Raw genomic sequence first — 17,711 nt, 5'->3', positions numbered from 1 at the left:
ACAGCAAGCTGCGGCCCTACCTTCCCCAATAAACGACTTTGGAAAGACTTTGGGCCCTTTAGAGATGTCCTATAGCATTCAGAGGGCCTTTGAGGGAAGCTGGATGTCACAGTTTGTAATTTTAACTGCACCAACTGTAACTTTTATACTACAACAGTGGAAAGCCTCAGGAAACTAGTTTAAATTTAAGCCAGCCATGTGGAAAAAACTAGGCCCCCATAAAGTTTTATCACCAAAGCATATATACAAACAATTAAACATGCCAGCAAACGTTTTATATTGCAATATCATAAGGGTATTACCCCTGGGAGTAAGCATGATACCAGTCGTTATTAAATCACTGTATTCAGGCTTAACTTACATTAATCCGGTATCAGCAGCATTTTCTAGTGTTTTCCATCGCTAGAAAAAATTATAACTGCACATACCTGATAGCAGAATAAACTGCACGCCATTCTCTCGCTGAAGTTTTACCTCATCTGTGTAATCCCCTCAGACATATGTGAGAACAGCAATAGATCTTAGTTACAACCTGCTAAGATCATAGAAACCTCAGGCAGATTCTTCTTCTATTTACTGCCTGAGATAAAATAGCACAACTCCGGTACTATTTAAAAATAACAAACTTTTGATTGAAGAAAATAAACTAGCTATATTTAACCACTCTCTCCTACAACGTCCTAGCTTGTTGAGAGTTGCAAGAGAATGACTGGCTATGACAGTTAGGGGAGGAGCTATATTACAGCTCTGCTGTGGGTGTCCTCTTGCAACTTCCTGTTGGGAATGAGAATATCCCACAAGTAATGGATGATCCGTGGACTGGATACACCTTACAAGAGAAATAACAATTTATGCTTACCTGATAAATATCTTTCTTTCATGGTGGCAAGAGTCCACGATCCATTACTTCTGGGAATTACTCTTCCTTACCACTAGCAGGAAGTAATGATTCCCAAACCCCAAGACCTCTAAAAAAAAACCCTTCAACCTCACATGTACCTCAGTCTAACGTATAGCCAAGGAAAATGAGGTAAGAAATAGAAAAAAGAGCCATAAAAGGAGCAGGTAAAAAAGGTGTGTTAAAGAAAATAGTAAACCCATAAACAAAGGTTGGGGTCTCGTTGACACTAAATTATTTTTTCTTTCATACAGGTGGTGAGAGTCCATGGTCCATTACGCCTGGGAACTAATACCCAAGCTGTGGAGTCCGAAAGTAATAACAAAGGGAGAAAGTTAAAAAATGTCAACAAGGGCAAATAAAATGTAATGTACTAAAAATCTAAATCAATAAGGCAAGAGAAAATCAAGTTGAGACAACTGCCTGAAGGACCTTCCTACCAAAGGCTCTTTCAAAAGAAGCAAAAACATAAAAATGGTAGAATTTAGTAAAAGTATGCAAAGAAGACCAAGTAGCTGCTTTGCAAATTTGGTAAACCTAATTCTTGAAAGCCCAATAAGTGGCAACTGACCTAGTAGAATGAGCAGTAATCCATTGCCGTGGAGGCTGACTCCAATTAAGCCTTGTGAACTAAGAGTTTCAACGAGAGCCCAACTAAAGTCTTTCTAAAGTCCTTAGTAGTATTAATATACTATTTCAATGTTCTAACAACATCCAAATTATCTAAAGATCTTTCTAAAGCATTTTTATGATCAGGACACAAAGAAGGGACAACAATTCATCTGCTACTGTTGTCTGAAGAAACAACTTTAGACAAAAAGTCAAAAGTAGTCTGTAAAAACATAAATTATGCTTACCAGATAATTTAATTTCCTTCTGTATAAGGAGAGTCCACTGCATCATTCCTCACTGTTGGGAAATACTGAACCTGGCCACCAGGAGGAGGCAAAGACACCCCAGCCAAAGGCTTAAATACCTCTCCCACTTCCCTCATCCCCCAGTCATTCTGCCAAGGGAACAAGGAACAGTATGAGAAATATCAGGGTAAAAATTATTCCAGAAGATAAATATAATTTAGAGGGCTGCCCATCGTAGAAAATGGGCGGGGGCCATGGACTCTTCTTATACAGAAGGAAATGAAATTATCTGGTAAGCATAATTATGTTTTCCTTCTTAATATAAGGAGGGTCCAGGGCATCATTCCTTACTGTTGGGGAAACTATACCCAAGCACTAGAGGACACTGAATGATAAAGGGATTGACAAAAAGAGAGGCGGACCCTAATCTGAGGGCATCACAGCCTGCAAAACCTCTCCCCCGAAAGCTTCTTCAGCCTAAGCAAAAACATCAAATTTGTAAAATTTAGAAAAAGTATGTAAGGAGGACCAGGTAGCCGCCTTACAAATCTGATCCATAGAGGCCTCGTTCTTAAAGGCCCAAGAGGAAGCCACTGCTCTAGTAGAATGAGCCCTAATCCTCTGAGGAGGTTTATATCCCACTGTCTCATAAGCAAAGCGGATAACACTCCTTAACCAAAAAGATAAGGAAGTCGAAGAGACTTTCTGACCCTTACGCTTGCCGGAATAGACAACAAGGAAGGAAGAAGTTTGTCTAAAATCCTGAGTAGCCTAAAGACAGAACTTCAAGGTGCGAACCACATCGAAATAATGAAGCAAACATTTCTTCGAAGGAGGAGGATTGGGACACAAGGAAGGAACCACAATCTTTTGATTGATGTTGCGGTCTGACACGACCTTAGGAAGAAAACCTAACTTAGTACGTAGGAAAGCCTTATCAGAATGGAACACCAGATAAGTAGGCTTGCATTGCAAGGCAGCAATCTCAGATACTCTGCGCGCCGAAGCAATAGCCAGTAGAAAAAGAACCTTCCAGGACAACAATTTAATGTCAACTTCATGCATAGGCTCAAACGGAGCCCGTTGCAAAACCTTAAAGGGACACTGAACCCAATTTTTTTCTTTTGTGATTCATATAGAGCAAGCAATTTTAAGCAACTTTCTAATTTACTCCTATTATCAATTTTTCTTTGTTCTCTTGCTTTCTTTATTTGAAAAAGAAGGCATCTAAGCTAATGAGCCAGCCAATTTGTGGTTCAGAACCATGGACAGCAGTTGTTTATTGGTGCTGTCCAATCAGCAAGGACAACCCAGGTTGTTCACCAAAAATGGGCCAGCATCTAAACTTAAATTCTTGATTTTCAAATAAAGATACCAAGATAATGAAGAAAAATTGATAATAGGAGTAAATTAGAAAGTTGCTTAAAATTGCATGCTCTATCTGAATCATGAAAGAAAAAAATTGGGTACAGTGTCCCTTTAAGAACAAGATTTAGACTCCAAGGAGATCGAAATACAGGTCTGATCCTAGTCAGAGCCTTAACAAAAGACTGTACATCTGGAAGCTCTGAGAGCCTCTTGTGCAGTAAAACAGACAGGTCCGAAATCTGTCCCCTCAGGGAACTACAAAAACAAAAGGAGTATGACGTCCCAGCAGCACTTAGATGAATAAAAAAGGATGTTTATTGGATTAAACTTAAAAACTGAGCAAACACAAGCTCATGGGTAAACAGTGCAAACACGGTAAAAGCAAAGAGAGCGTGGAACCAATGGCTTACATGTTTCGGCTGAGAGCCGTAATCATAGCCTGTGGTGCTACACACATGTGTACAATTAAAAAGGGTAACATCAAATCTAATAAGCTAAAAAAAACAATGAATTACATAGAAAGCATGCCCACTTTAGCAATCCTAGCATAAGGAATTAACCCTTAGAGCAACAGACAAGAGTTGATAGTAAGAGAAGAAGAGGCAAAGAGAGAACAAAAAAGACATGGTATGCAATATATTATATTGTACTATAACGTATGGATTAATAGTATTTGATATAGTTTGATATACAAGTCACTGTTACGCTAACATATTTATAATGGAATATAAGCCATATTATACATAATGTTGCAAAAAGTCTAAGAGTAAGCAAAGCATAACATAACATAATTGGCATCAAGACACAACACAGGAGTGTGTTATTCTGTTAGATAGAAACATATACTTAGACAGGCAAACTGTAAGAAAACCTGAGTGTATTGTGATAACGGAGTATGTAAGCACATAGTTGCAATAAAGTATAAGCAATCAAAATATATAAATATATAAAGTTATAGGGATGAAACTTTGCTATATTCCTACATTTATATTTAACATATTGCTACATTGATATTTGACTTTACCATTTGTCATTTAGATTAACCAATAAGGCCAGCATATGGGCTGTTAAAAGATTCAGATTGTAGATATTCAAGATTTTAAAAGTCAGAATAAAGACCTCAGAATAATGACCTCAAGAAAAAAGGTGTAACAGAAAAGGTTACTCCCAATAATTTATGAGGTCGAACCTAGAGTTTAAACCCTGAGGAGGTCTTGATCTTAACTGGAAAATCCAGTACACTACATGTTTGGCCAAAACCGTCTCAAGATTACCACCCCTGTGGGGAACCTTTGCTTTTTCTATGGCTGTCCATCTGAAAGAATTGAGGCAGCTATCATGTTTGGTTGCAAAATGTTGCACCAAAGGGGTGGTGGCAGTACCTGTAGTGAGTGTGGATATGTGTTCCCTGATCCGGGAGTTAATGTCCCTAGAGGTAAGCCCCACATATTGAAGATTGCATAAAGTGCAAGTAATGAGGTAGATGACATTTGTGCTGGTACAATTAAGGCACCACTGTATAGGATAAGCTTGGCCTGTTACTGTGGCCACATCTAAACATTCCTAGCTGTCTAAGCCAGAGCTTGATTGTTGTGAGCTCTGCCTTAATTGTGAAGGAGACAAAATGGAAGCTAGAGTGGCACATTTTTTGTATGAACATCTGATACCCTCCCTAACTGTATCAGTAAGTTTGTCATCAGCGACCAAAAGTGGAAAGAGTATTGTGCACTGAAGCTGGTCACAAAGTAAATGCCCTTGAAATCTTTAGTTGTGTTTTTAAGTTTATCTTGTAGCATAGTTTTTCTAGAAATACAATCTACTTGGTATTTGGCTTCCTTAATGTGAATCTCGGTATATTGCCTCTGTTTTAGTCTATTTTCGAGCAACTTGGCCTCCTGCATGTAATCCTCCTGTCTGCTGTAATTTCTCTTTAATCGCATAAATTGGCCTTTCGCAACAGCATATGAGGTATTTTTTGGGTGACAGCTGGAAGCATGCAGGAGTGTGTTGCCTGAGATAGGTTTGCGGTAAACTTTCGTAGTGATATACCCATCTGTATTGCCTGTGATAGTTATATCAAGATAGTCAATAGAGGTGTAATCAGAAGCAAAAGTAAAACTGAGATTCAGCTCATTTTGATTGAGCCAAGCGACAAACTTGGCTATATCCTGAGGGGGACCATACCATATAAACAAAAGGTCATCAATATATCTTTTGTAAAAAAATATATGAGAACTAAAAGGGCGTGCTTTATATGTAATTCATTGGGTTTTTTAGCCTATTAGATTTGATGTTACCCTTTTTAATTGTACACATGTGTGTAGCACCACAGGCTATGATTACGGCTCTCAGCCGAAACATGTAAGCCATTGGTGCCACGCTCTCTTTGCTTTTACCGTGTTTGCACTGTTTACCCATGAGCTTGTGTTTGCTCAGTTTTTAAGTTGAATACAATAAACAACCTTTTTTATTCATCTAAGTGCTGCTGAGACGTCATACTCCTTTTGTTTTTGTTGCTCTCATACCAGCGTATGAGTCCCTCCGCTTTTTCCTCACTATACTGCAAGTGCCGGGTGAAGCTTTTTCGACACACCCCCTAACGTCATCACTGACGTATCTTTGTGCAACCTCAACAGCCGCTGGCCGAGAATTGCGGATAGAGGCGGGAGATAGGGAGAACAGCAGAGGACGCTGCTGTCGGATATCCTACCGATCTGTTTGGCTACAGACTCTCCAATCTTCAGTGCGCATCAGTACACCTCTGACGGCTGTCCTGGACGGATATCACCGAGTTAAGAAGAAGGGTGAGTGTGTTTTGTTCAAAGTCCCGGTTGCCTGTGATGGCATACAATACAAGTCTTCAGGGGTTTACTATCCTGACTTTTCCCTCAGGGAACTGTCAGAAAGGCTCCTTTCCATCCTGGGGAAACGATAGTATCTTGGCAACCTTAAACTTATGCCAGGAAAATCCCCGCTCTTCACACCAGAATAAGTAGACTCTCCACACCTTATGATAGATGCGACGAGTAACCGGTTTACGAGCTTGAAGGAGAGTATCAATAACTCTCTCAGAAAAATCTCTCTTGGCTATGACTAAGTATTCAATTTCCATGCAGTCAGCCTCAGAGAATCTAGATTTTGATGAACAAAAGGACCTTGTTCCAGCAGATCCCTGTGACAAGGTAATTTCCACGGAGGAGATGATGATACCAGATCCACGAACCACATCCTTTGTGGCCACGATGGAGCAATCAGTATCACTGATGCCTGCTCCTGCTTGATGCGGGCCACTAGATGAGGAAGGAATGGTAATGGCGGGAAAAGGTAAATTAGACTGAACCTCCAAGGCACTGCTAATGCATCTATTAGCTGTGCCTAAGGATCCCTGGACCTCGACTCATATCTGGGTAGCTTGGTATTGAGACAGAATGCCATGAGATCTATCTCCAGCATCCCCCACCTGTTGCATATCTCCGCAAACACTTTAGGATGGAGAGACCATTCCCCCGGATGAAAGGATTGTCTGCTGAGAAAATCTGCTTCCCAGTTGTCCATACCAGGAAAGTGGATCGTTGACAGCGAACAACTGTGGGCCTCCACCCACTCCAGAATCCGAGATACAGGTAGCCCTCCGTTTACGCCGGGGTTAGGTTCCAGAAGGAATGGTTGTAAATCGAAACCGTTGTAAATTGAAACCCAATTTATAATGTAAGTCAATGGGAAGTGAGGGAGTTAGGTTCCAGGCCCCTCTCAAAATTGACATAAGTAACACCTAATACTTTATTTTTAAAGCTTTGAAATGAAGACTTTAAATGCTAAACAGCATTATAAACCTAATAATATAGATTGTATCATCATCACACTAAGTTTAATGAACAAAAACGTTTGCTAAACCGCACCTAATAAAATTACCACACAAACACAGACTGTATCATCATCAAACTAAGTTTAATGAACAAAAACAAAATAATCACATAACAGACTGTATCATCATCAAACTAAGTTTAATGAACAAAAACGTTTTTTACTTGCCTTTTTCTGCTGCAAACAGTTCTCTGAATTGAGTCTGCAGCTAAGGGAAGTGGCTTCTAGATCTTGTTCCTTTGAAAGCTGATCCATTGATCATGTCTGGCTTGCTTTTCTTTGCATGTGTTTGCTGCAACACAAGCGGACAGCTCCACCTACTGGCTATTTTAATGTATGCATGTGCTAATGCTTTCAATAGCATAGCAAAAAAAAAGGGCGTTATTCTGAAACGGCGCAAATTGAACCGTCGTAAACCGAGGGCCACCTGTACTTCCCTCATTGCTAGGGAGCTTCTCGTTCCACCCTGATGGTTGATGTAAGCCACCAAGGTTATATTGTCTGATTGGAATCTGATAAACTCGGACGAACCCAGAAGGGGCCAAGCCTTCAGAGCATTGAAGATTGCCCGAAGTTCCAGACTGTTGATCGGGATGGAGCATTCCTCCTGATTCCACAGGCCCTTCTTGGCACCCCAAACAGCTCCCTATTCTGATAGGCTTGCGTCCGTAGTCACAATCTCCCAGGACGGTCTTAAGAAGGATGTCCCTCGGGACAGATGATCTAGACAGAGCCACCAAGAGAGCGATTCTCTCGACGGGTTGTCAAGAGAAATCGGCTGAGACAGATATGAATGATCGCCGTTCCACTGCCTCAGCATGCACAGTTGCAACGGTCTGAGACGGAACCTGGCAAAAGGAATGATGTCCATGCTGGACACCATGAGACCAATCACCCTCCATACACTGAGGGACAGAGGGCCTTAAGGAGGTCCGGAGGGCAAGACATGCCGAAGCTAGCTTGCAACGTTTCTGGTCTGTTAGAAATATCCTCATGGATATGGAGTCTATTATAGTACCCAGGAATTCCACCATGGTACTTGGGATAAAAGAACTCTTTTCTAGGTTTAAAGTTCCCTCCTCCTTTGGGACCACGAAAAGGTTTGAATAGTATCCCAAACCTCTTTCTGCGTTAGGCACAGAGACAATGACTCCTAAGGAGGACAGATCCTGCACGCACCCCAGAAAGGCTTCCCTCTTTTCTGGTCTGGAAGACAGGATTGAGAAGAGAAATCTGCCCTTGGGTGAATGAGACTTGAAACCTATCTTGTATCCCTGAGCTATGACCTCCAGGACCCATTGATCCTGCACGTCGCTGAACTAAGCGTCTTTCTTAGGAGCGTTTTCATCTTTTTATCCATCGGCTCTCTGAACGACGAGCTATCCTCAAGCGGGATAGTAGCGCGTTTGGCAAATGTGGAGATAGCACCATCCACCTTAGGGACAGAACCCAACAACTCCAATTGAGAGTCCGGGACCAGAAATAATTTTTTAAAGGAAGACGAAGGGGAAAGGAAGATCCAATTCTGTCCTATTCGTTCTTAATAATGTTCGCCAACTTTACAGGCACAGGAAAAGTTAAAGGCACTACCCTGTCCTCGTAAACTCCGTCTAATTTAGGAATCAAAGGTTCGTTAGTGTCAGGGTTTTTTCCGTTTTGTTTGCCATGTGCTGCTGGCAGCCATTTTACTCACCTCTCTTGCTGACTATGGTGCATTGTGGGGGATGCTGCTCATTTCCTGCACTTCCTTTTATGGCCAGACTGCTGTGCATCATCTGTGTGAGATAGGATGCAGTCTCAGAATTGTGATGTCATCACTTATTATTTAAAAGGATTCTGTTCAGTATGCTTTGCCTTGTCTCAGACCTGTTTGTGAGAGTTCCTGTGTATTACCTGGCTGCCTGACGTCCTTCATGGTTCCTGATCCCTGGCTTGTTCCTGACTCAGCTGTTTTCCTTGTTCCTGATTCCGGCTCGTCTGACTATTCGCTTAGTAGGACAGGCCTTTGTATTGCTAACGGTTCGTTTGTGCTGTAGTTATAGCTTCTAATCCAGGCTAGTGCAGTGAGTTGGCAATCCTCCTTCTCTCTGGGTGCCTCACGTTGCTCAATATCTTCCGTTTCAGCTGCCATCTTAGCTGTGTGCACCCCATGCGCAGGAGACTCGTTTCTTATAATATTTTTAAGATCAGCAAATCTGTTGTCCATCTGATGTTCCAAATTTTTAAGTAGAGCTCTAATCAGTTTACTTTGATATTCCTCCATTTCCATAAGTTTTGCTAGGAACGACCAGAGGGGGAGGAGTGGATAGATATTAAGCCGACTCTTCTGCTCTTAATAAGTTATTTAGACACTTTCTCTTGAGTATAGTGCTTAGAAAATATTGTCCATTTACTCCATGAGATATCTTGATTGCAATTCTGAAGTTTAACAACTTGGATGCGTGGGTTATGTATGGATATCTGGTAGATTGTCTATGGTCTTTGCAGAGCTTCAGAATTTGCTGCCGGCCATGATGGATGCTTGGCCACGCCCCAGGTGTGATTATTTTTGCACTTCTTGTCTCAGTCTTATTCCTGGAACCCTGACAGTTAGGCAGCTTTGCCTCTGGAACCTCTTATGTAGACAGGACTTCCTTTAGAAGAAAAAATAAGTGTTCAATCTTAAATCTAAGGGCTCCGTCCCAAAAAGTTCATCCTCTGAAGCCTCAGAGTGCAACTCTTCCTCGGATAACAGAGACAGAGCAGTTAAATCCAATAAATTACATGATGACCCGGGGGCAAGAGAGCTATGCTTAACCTTTCACTTGCGTTTAGCAGCGTGAGGTAAAGCAGTGAGGGCCTCAGACACCGCCGTTTTTAACTGCGCGGTAAAATCTGGTGGTAAAAGGCCCCCTCCAGATGGAAAATCAAGCATGCTACAGGAAGCTGAATGTGTAGAAGAAGATGAAAGTAGGGTATGCACCTCACGGGATGGCGAGTCCTCAGAGGTGGACGGCTCAGTGGTACTTAAAAGGGTTAACCTTCTTTGACCGAATAACATTGTCAAGGCATGTGGAACATAATTGAGAGGGTGGGCAAACCAACGCCTCCTCACAATATAAACAGGTATTACTATTTGGAATAGAGGGAGTACCCTCTAATATATCAGAATCCTCCATAGTTTAATCTAATGACAGCAGGACACAAAAAATAAACAATCTTTATTTCTCAAAAATGGCACCTTTATACTCCCAATGGCTGGGGCACTCACCACCTCCTAGAACCAGACAATATAGAGAAATAGCGTCTTCTCCAACATCCAGCTCGGTCAGGAAAGATGAAATGAAAGCGAGACCACTCCCGGTTACATGATGCGCAAGACAGGACCACCCCTGCTATGAGAAAAAGCGTGCCAAGTTACAAGCTGCGCAGCACTCAAAATCAAAGTAAAAACCTGTGCGTTCCAGCCACATAACAAACCGTCTTTGAGCCCAATAAATCTCACACATAAAGCAGCGTAAAATCAAATCATCACATTTGATTAATCCCAACTGTTCAATAATCCCCCTCAGGAGATATTAAACCATGATTCTATTAAGATAAAAGGAGCCACACTTTGACCCTGTCTTCTAGCGTTTTCAATATATGTAAAAATTGAAACGATCTTACTAGAATCCATGCTGTGGAACAGAAACACAGCCTCTCAAGTGTGACAGTCTTGTAGCATCGCTCCTGACATGAGAAAACAAGCAGGCAGTGAAACTTGTCAACCCTGATTGCTTAGGAGTTGTTAGCAGGCAGTCTGGATGGGTTAGCAGAAAGACTCTCCCTGCATCTCCAGACTCTAACTTTCATCAATGCTCTCACTCAGAGGCTGACAAGACTACTTAAAACACCAGTCCCATATCAAAGGGCAGATACCCTCATAAGGAACTACTCCAAAATCTTCTGACACTTCTCTGCCATCCCCGTGACGAAAGGCAAAGAATGACTGGGGGATGGGAGAAGTGGGAGAGGTATTTATGCCTTTGGCTGGGGTGTCTTTGCCTCCTCCTGGTGGCCAGGTTCAGTATTTCCCAACAGTAAGGAATGATGCCATGGACTCTCCTTATATTAAGAAGGAAACTGCCTGAATGAAAGTTTCAATCACTGAATGAGAGAAACCTTTATCAATTTCCATTTAATCAAGTTTAGAGACCTAAGATCCGGATGGAAATACGGACCTTAAGACAAAAGGTCTGACCGCAGAGGAAGATGCCAAGGTGGGCAGCAGGACATCTGATCTAGGTCTCCATACCAAATCCTGTGAGGCCAAGCTGGGGAAAAAAGGGATTACTGAAGACTTCTCTAGGCTTATCTTGGAGATCACTCTGAAAAGTAGTACCAAAGGAGGAAACAGATGAGCAAGCTGAAATGACCAAGGAGCTACTAGAGCATCCACAAACTCTTCTTGAGGGTCCCTGGACCTTGCAAAGTACCTGGGAAGTTTGTTGTTCAAACGAGAAGTAATCAGATCTATCTCTGGGAGGCCCCAAAGACCTACAGTCTGATTTAACACATTCTGTTGAAGAGACCATTCCCCTGGATGTAAAGATTGACGACTGAGAAAGTCTGCTTCCCAGTTGTTCACTCCTGGAATATGAATTGCAGAGACTAGAAAGGAATTAATTTCTGGAAAAGATATAAAGCCCCGACCTGTGCATCAAACAAACAGACAGCCGGATCATGTCTGCAAGCACCTTGCATATAATCACACTTTACAGCATATAATTAGGGCATGGGCCGGAGTTGGCAGTATAAAATGAGCATAAAGTCTCTGGACGCCTACCTTAGGATCAGCGATTCGTACCCAGCAATATTATAGCCAGCCTCTTACTGCTTGGATAGCCAGCTCCAAACTGACCATCAGAGGGAAGATGCGCTGATCTGCTGTTCCGATTGTGCTAACACTGCAATTGGTCACTTGTCTCCTCCACAAGGTCTGCCTCAGACAATTACTGCTCAAATTCGCCGCCCCAGGCTCCTATTACTCCATTCACTTCCACTATCCACTGCGTAGTTCATCCACACCCATTTGACGCACAAGCCACCAATGAGATATTCTGTATCCTTGACATGTATTGAAGGTGCACAGAGAAAAATACTGGTCAAAAAACAAAAATTGCCGACACTTGATTAAAACCACAATGTTTATTAGCCATAAAAATTAAAAGACATAAACAGTATTGATTTCATCTATTTTGATTAATTTCTGCCCATGAGTAAATTTGAAACACATCCCTCATGGCTAGGGAGCTGTGAGTCCCCCCTGATGGCTGTGAGTTCCTCCTGCTGTGACATTGTTAAAAAGGGGAGCCTCATCTCCGTTTCCAAATAGACAGAGGCCAAGCCTGAAGAGCCCTGAAAATAGCAGAGTTCTAGAACATTTATTAGCAACTTCGCCTCCCGAGGATCCTAAACTCCCTGTGCTCTCAGAGACACCCCCCCCCCAAACAGCTCCCCAACCTGGATGAGCAAAAGAAGCCATCCTGAATAATTAACTGATATTCCAGCCACCAAGTCAGAGACTGACTTCTACTGGATTAAAGAAAAAATTTATGAGATAGCATATTATCCCTACACCACTGACAAGCATACAAAGCTGAAGTGGCCTCATGTAAAAACGAGCAAATGGAATTGCATCTGAAGCTGCAATTATGAAACCTAGAACTGCCATCCAAAGAGCAAAAGAGGGAAAAGAGAGACAATGAAGGTTCAGGCAAGCTGATACCAATTTTAACCTTCTCTACTCTGTTAGAGAAAGACTCATGGAGACAGAATCTATTTGGTTCCTCAAACAAAGGTAACTTTTTGGGGATTTCAAAGAACTCTTTAACCATGTCATTGAAGAGACAACAAGAGTCTGTTGGTGTGATATTCTGCTAAAGGTAAAGCTGGAGCTTGAACCAAGATATTGACAAGGTAATAGAAACACTCCAATACCCTGAGATCTGATCAAACACAATAGAGCACACACAACTTTCGTAAATATTCTTGGAGCTGTAGCCAGACCAAATGGTAGAGCAACAAACTGAAAATGCTCGTCTAGAAAGGCAAAACCTCAGAAACTGGTAATGTTCCCTGTGGATATTAACATAAAGGTAAGCATCTCTTAAATCTATTGTGGATTAAAAAACAGAATAGTATGAATAGTTTCCATTTTGAAAGAAGGAATTCTTACAAACTTGTTCAGAGCTTTCAGATCAAGGACTGAAAATATCTTCAGTTTTTGGAACAATGAAGAGATTTGAATAAAATCCCATCCCCTGTCCCTGCAAAGGAACTGGTACAATCACTCCCATAGTTTCCAGATCTGAAACTGACAGTTAAAAAGCTTGAGCCTTTAAGGGATACCTTAGAAAATAGGACAGAAAAAAAAACTTTCTTTGGGAGGCCTTGTTCTGAAACCTATCAGATTACCCTGGAAAACTATATTCAGAACCCAGGGATCAGGAACAGAAGGAAATCAAGCATCCCAAAAAAACATAATTTATGTAAGAACTTACCTGATAAATTCATTTCTTTCATATTAGCAAGAGTCCATGAGCTAGTGACGTATGGGATATACATTCCTACCAGGAGGGGCAAAGTTTCCCAAACCTCAAAATGCCTATAAATACACCCCTCACCACACCCACAAATCAGTTTAACGAATAGCCAAGAAGTGGGGTGATAAAAAAATTGCGAAAGCATATAAAATAAGGAATTGGAATAGTTGTGCTTTATAAAAAAAAAAATCATAACCACCACAAAAAGGGTGGGCCTCATGGACTCTTGCTAATATGAAAGAAATGAATTTATCAGGTAAGTTCTTACATAAATTATGTTTTCTTTCATGTAATTAGCAAGAGTCCATGAGCTAGTGACGTATGGGATAATGACTACCCAAGATGTAGATCTTTCCACGCAAGAGTCACTAGAGAGGGAGGGATAAAATAAAGACAGCCAATTCCTGCTGAAAATAATCCACACCCAAAATAAAGTTTAATGAAAACATAAGCAGAAGATTCAAACTGAAACCGCTGCCTGAAGTACTTTTCTACCAAAAACTGCTTCAGAAGAAGAAAACACATCAAAATGGTAGAATTTAGTAAAAGTATGCAAAGAGGACCAAGTTGCTGCTTTGCAAATCTGATCAACCGAAGCCTCATTCCTAAACGCCCAGGAAGTAGAAACTGATTTGTGGGTGTGGTGAGGGGTGTATTTATAGGCATTTTGAGGTTTGGGAAACTTTGCCCCTCCTGGTAGGAATGTATATCCCATACGTCACTAGCTCATGGACTCTTGCTAATTACATGAAAGAAATGCATTACCTGCCCCCAACCAGAACCCCTGGATCTGGGGCAGCACCTTCATGCAGAGTTGGTAGTAGGGATAGATTTCTTAGCCTGCTTTGACTTGTTCCAATTAGCACAAGGCTTCAAACTAGGCCAGAGGTACCTTGTTTCTGAGCAGAGGAGTTAACCTTGTGTTCCTTATTCTGACGAAAGAAATGAAAATTATTATAAGTTTTAGATTTCCCTTTAGACTTCTTGTCTTGAGGAAGAAATGTCCGTTTATCTCCAGTAACAGTAGATATTATAAAATCTAAATCAGAACCAAACCCTGAAAAGAAACAATAGTTTTGATTTTGACAGCAGACAAGGACTTAAGCCACAAGGCTCTCCTAACAAGGACTGCCAAAGATATGCTTTTGATATTGATCTTCATAATATCAAACAGAGCATCAAAAATAAAAAAATTGGCACTTTTGAGTAAACCCAAAAGATATTCACTTGCACAGTTATCAAAACACTCAAGTGTCAAAGACTAGATAACCAGTAAGTTGAAGCAGAAGCCACATCAGCAATATTAATAGCTGGCCTAAGCAAATATCCTCCTTGTAAAAAGGCCCTTCTATGAAAAGACTAATTTTCTATCCAACGGGTCTTTAAAAGAACTACTGTCTTCCAAAGGAATAGTAGTACACTTAGCCAGAGTGGAAATAGCCCTGTCAACTTTAGGAACAGTTTCACACAATTCAACATTAGCTGCAGGTAAAAGATAACAAATTTTAACCTTGCAGCAGGATTAAAAGAATTACCTGGCTTAGACTATTCCCTAGAAATAATTTCAGAGACAGCATCAGGGATAGGAAATATCTAAGAGAGTTTAACAACAGTCTTAAAAACTAAATTTAAATGATTAAAAGGCTTATCCTCAGAAAACATATAATCTTTAACCCCTAAAGTAAGTAATACCTTTTTCAAAAGAAAGAGGTGAAAACAGAAAAAAATTAAACAGATCTAAAAAGCTGTATGTTACCCTGATGAGCATAAACCTGAAGAACGAAATGTGAAATTTAAAATAAGCACGCCAAAAAACCTAACGCACACAAAACAGCAAGGGGAATAATAAATAGATTTCACTTGTGACCTCTACAACTGTGCATGCTGAGACAGTGGAACAGAAATCACTCCAACTTGTCGCAGATAGTTCAATCTCAGAAGATATGGAATAGGAGTATACTGAAGACCCAGCAGGAGATGACAAAAAACAGGTCCCTGTGACACCTGTGGAAGGCCTGTGACTAAATTTACCATAAGGAAAAAAATGAGACACTACCCATATTCCCTCTGACAAGGCATGGAAAAGGGTCTCAACTCAGTCTGAGAACGCCTCTACTGAAGAATCACAAGCACATCTTCATTCCTCACCTTCCTCCAGTGGAGGCAAAGACAAGACTAGTTTACCAGTGAGATGGGAGAGGTTTTATAAACCTTTTGGTGTTTTGGAATCTTTGCTTCCTCCTAGTGGCAGGAAAGAGTAATTTCCATGAGTAATGGATTGTGGACTCACTACCTTTATGAAGGAAAAGGGGACCAGTTTTCATCAGGGAGAGCTACTATAGGGAGCAAAGATTTTGAGCTATATTAAAAAAAGATAGTCTGCATAATATTAAAATCATTAAAGAAAACAAAAAGATCATAATTACTTAAAGGGACAGTTTACTCCAGAATTTTTATTGTGTAAAAAGATTCCTTTAATACCCATTCTCCAGTTTTGCATAACAACACTAATATATTAATACACTTTTTACCTCTGTGATTACCTTGTATCTAAGCCTCTACAGACTGCTGCCTTATCTCAGTTCTTTTGACATACTTGCATTTTAGCCAATCAGTGCTGACTCAACTCCACGGGAGTGAGCACGTTGTTATCTATATGACACATGTAAAGTAGCAGTGTCTAATTGTGAAAAACTGTAAAAATATACTGAGATAAGAGGTGGTTCAGTGGCTTAGAAATTAGCATATAAGCCTACCTAAGTTTAGCTTTCAACCTAGAATACCAAGAGAACAAGCAAATTTGATGATGAAAGTAAACTGGAAAGTTGTTTACATGAAAGTTTAATTTTGACTAGACTGTCCTCTAAGTCAGAGGCCGAGAAAACAGGGACACAACTTTGTTTATAACAAAAAGTTGAGGCTCAGTTTCAACAGTGATGTATTAACCATAATACACTAATACCGCAAGACTATTGCCTGCCATTTATTTGATCAGTTACTAATGCTCAGTAAAAGTTAATTTAATGTATTACTAATTTAGTGCTTATTTGGGATCTAAAAGTATTTTCACACCCACCCCTTGTAAACATCAAGGGAGTTTTGCTGGATCTTCCATTTTGTATCAGAAGATAACCATATAATTTATTCAGCTCATAAATAAATTAGGATTTTACAGAAAGTGTCTTAAAAGGGACAGCAAAGTCATAATTAGATATTCATGATTCAGACAGAGAATACAATTTAAAAAAAACTTTCCAATTTACTTCTATTATTTAAATTGCTTCCTTCTCTTATCCTTTGCTGAAAGGTTTATTTAGGAAAGCTCAGGAGCAGCATAGAACCTAGATTCTAGCTGCTGATTGGTGGCTGCATATATATATATACTGATTGTCATTGGCTCACCCATGTGTTAAATTAGAAACCAGTAGTGCATTGCTGCTCATTCAACACATTATACCAAGAGAATGAAGCAAATATACTAATAGAAGTAAAATGGAAAGTTGTTTAAAATTGTATGTTCTACCTAAATCATGAATGAAAATATTTGGGTTTCATGTCCCTTTTAATTAAAAAAATGCATTCCCAACACTGTGAAAATGATGTAAGCAAACTGGATTACATACATGCATTCATGACCAGGTCTGTCCTCACTTCTGGCTTCCAATCATCCCAAGTTGTCTCGAATCCATCAGCAAAACGGATACAAAAATTTTTAAAGTGGCCCTTGCTTACAAGAGACTCAGAGGAGCAGGCAGTGATTAAGGTGCTCTCAATGGTCAACACCAAAGCAGATCCGGGATCAAAATCAGTGTGATTTGTCTAACAAAAAAATGGTAGCAGGTTGTTAGATTACATGTTAATAAAGACACTGGACACAAACATTCTTTCTTTAATACAAAGACCTATCCTGTGCTAAAGAAAACATTTTTTTGTCAAGTATAAGTAAAGTTGCACAGTACAGCATGCCGGAGTTGTGTCGGTCAGCTAGCTTACAATGAATACTTAGGTATGCATTGTCCGTTTCTGGTTACTTAGAATTTAAATGGGATTTGCTTAAAGGGACACAAAGGTGAAACAGTATGGTGGGCCTTTAAAGCCCTAGCATACCATCTTAACAAAACAAAAACAACGTGTTTTCTAAATACTAGTCAGTCTCTG

General features: G+C 40.4%; 1 protein-coding gene across 8 annotated transcripts in view; it reads right to left on the bottom strand.

The window, feature by feature from the left end:
- BLTP1 (bridge-like lipid transfer protein family member 1) overlaps window positions 1–17,711 on the bottom strand; it is a 1,044,923-nt gene that overhangs the window by 344,383 nt on the left and 682,829 nt on the right. For all 8 annotated transcript variants that reach the window (XM_053703615.1, XM_053703613.1, XM_053703617.1 and 5 more), the window contains one exon: window positions 17,177–17,372. In XM_053703615.1, the coding sequence (XP_053559590.1) occupies window positions 17,177–17,372 (196 nt within the window). The remainder of the gene's footprint in view (window positions 1–17,176; window positions 17,373–17,711) is intronic.

The sequence above is a fragment of the Bombina bombina genome, chromosome 2, assembly GCF_027579735.1.
Source record: "Bombina bombina isolate aBomBom1 chromosome 2, aBomBom1.pri, whole genome shotgun sequence".
NCBI classification, from domain to species: domain Eukaryota; kingdom Metazoa; phylum Chordata; class Amphibia; order Anura; family Bombinatoridae; genus Bombina; species Bombina bombina.
This window is presented reverse-complemented; position numbering and strand designations above follow the sequence as displayed.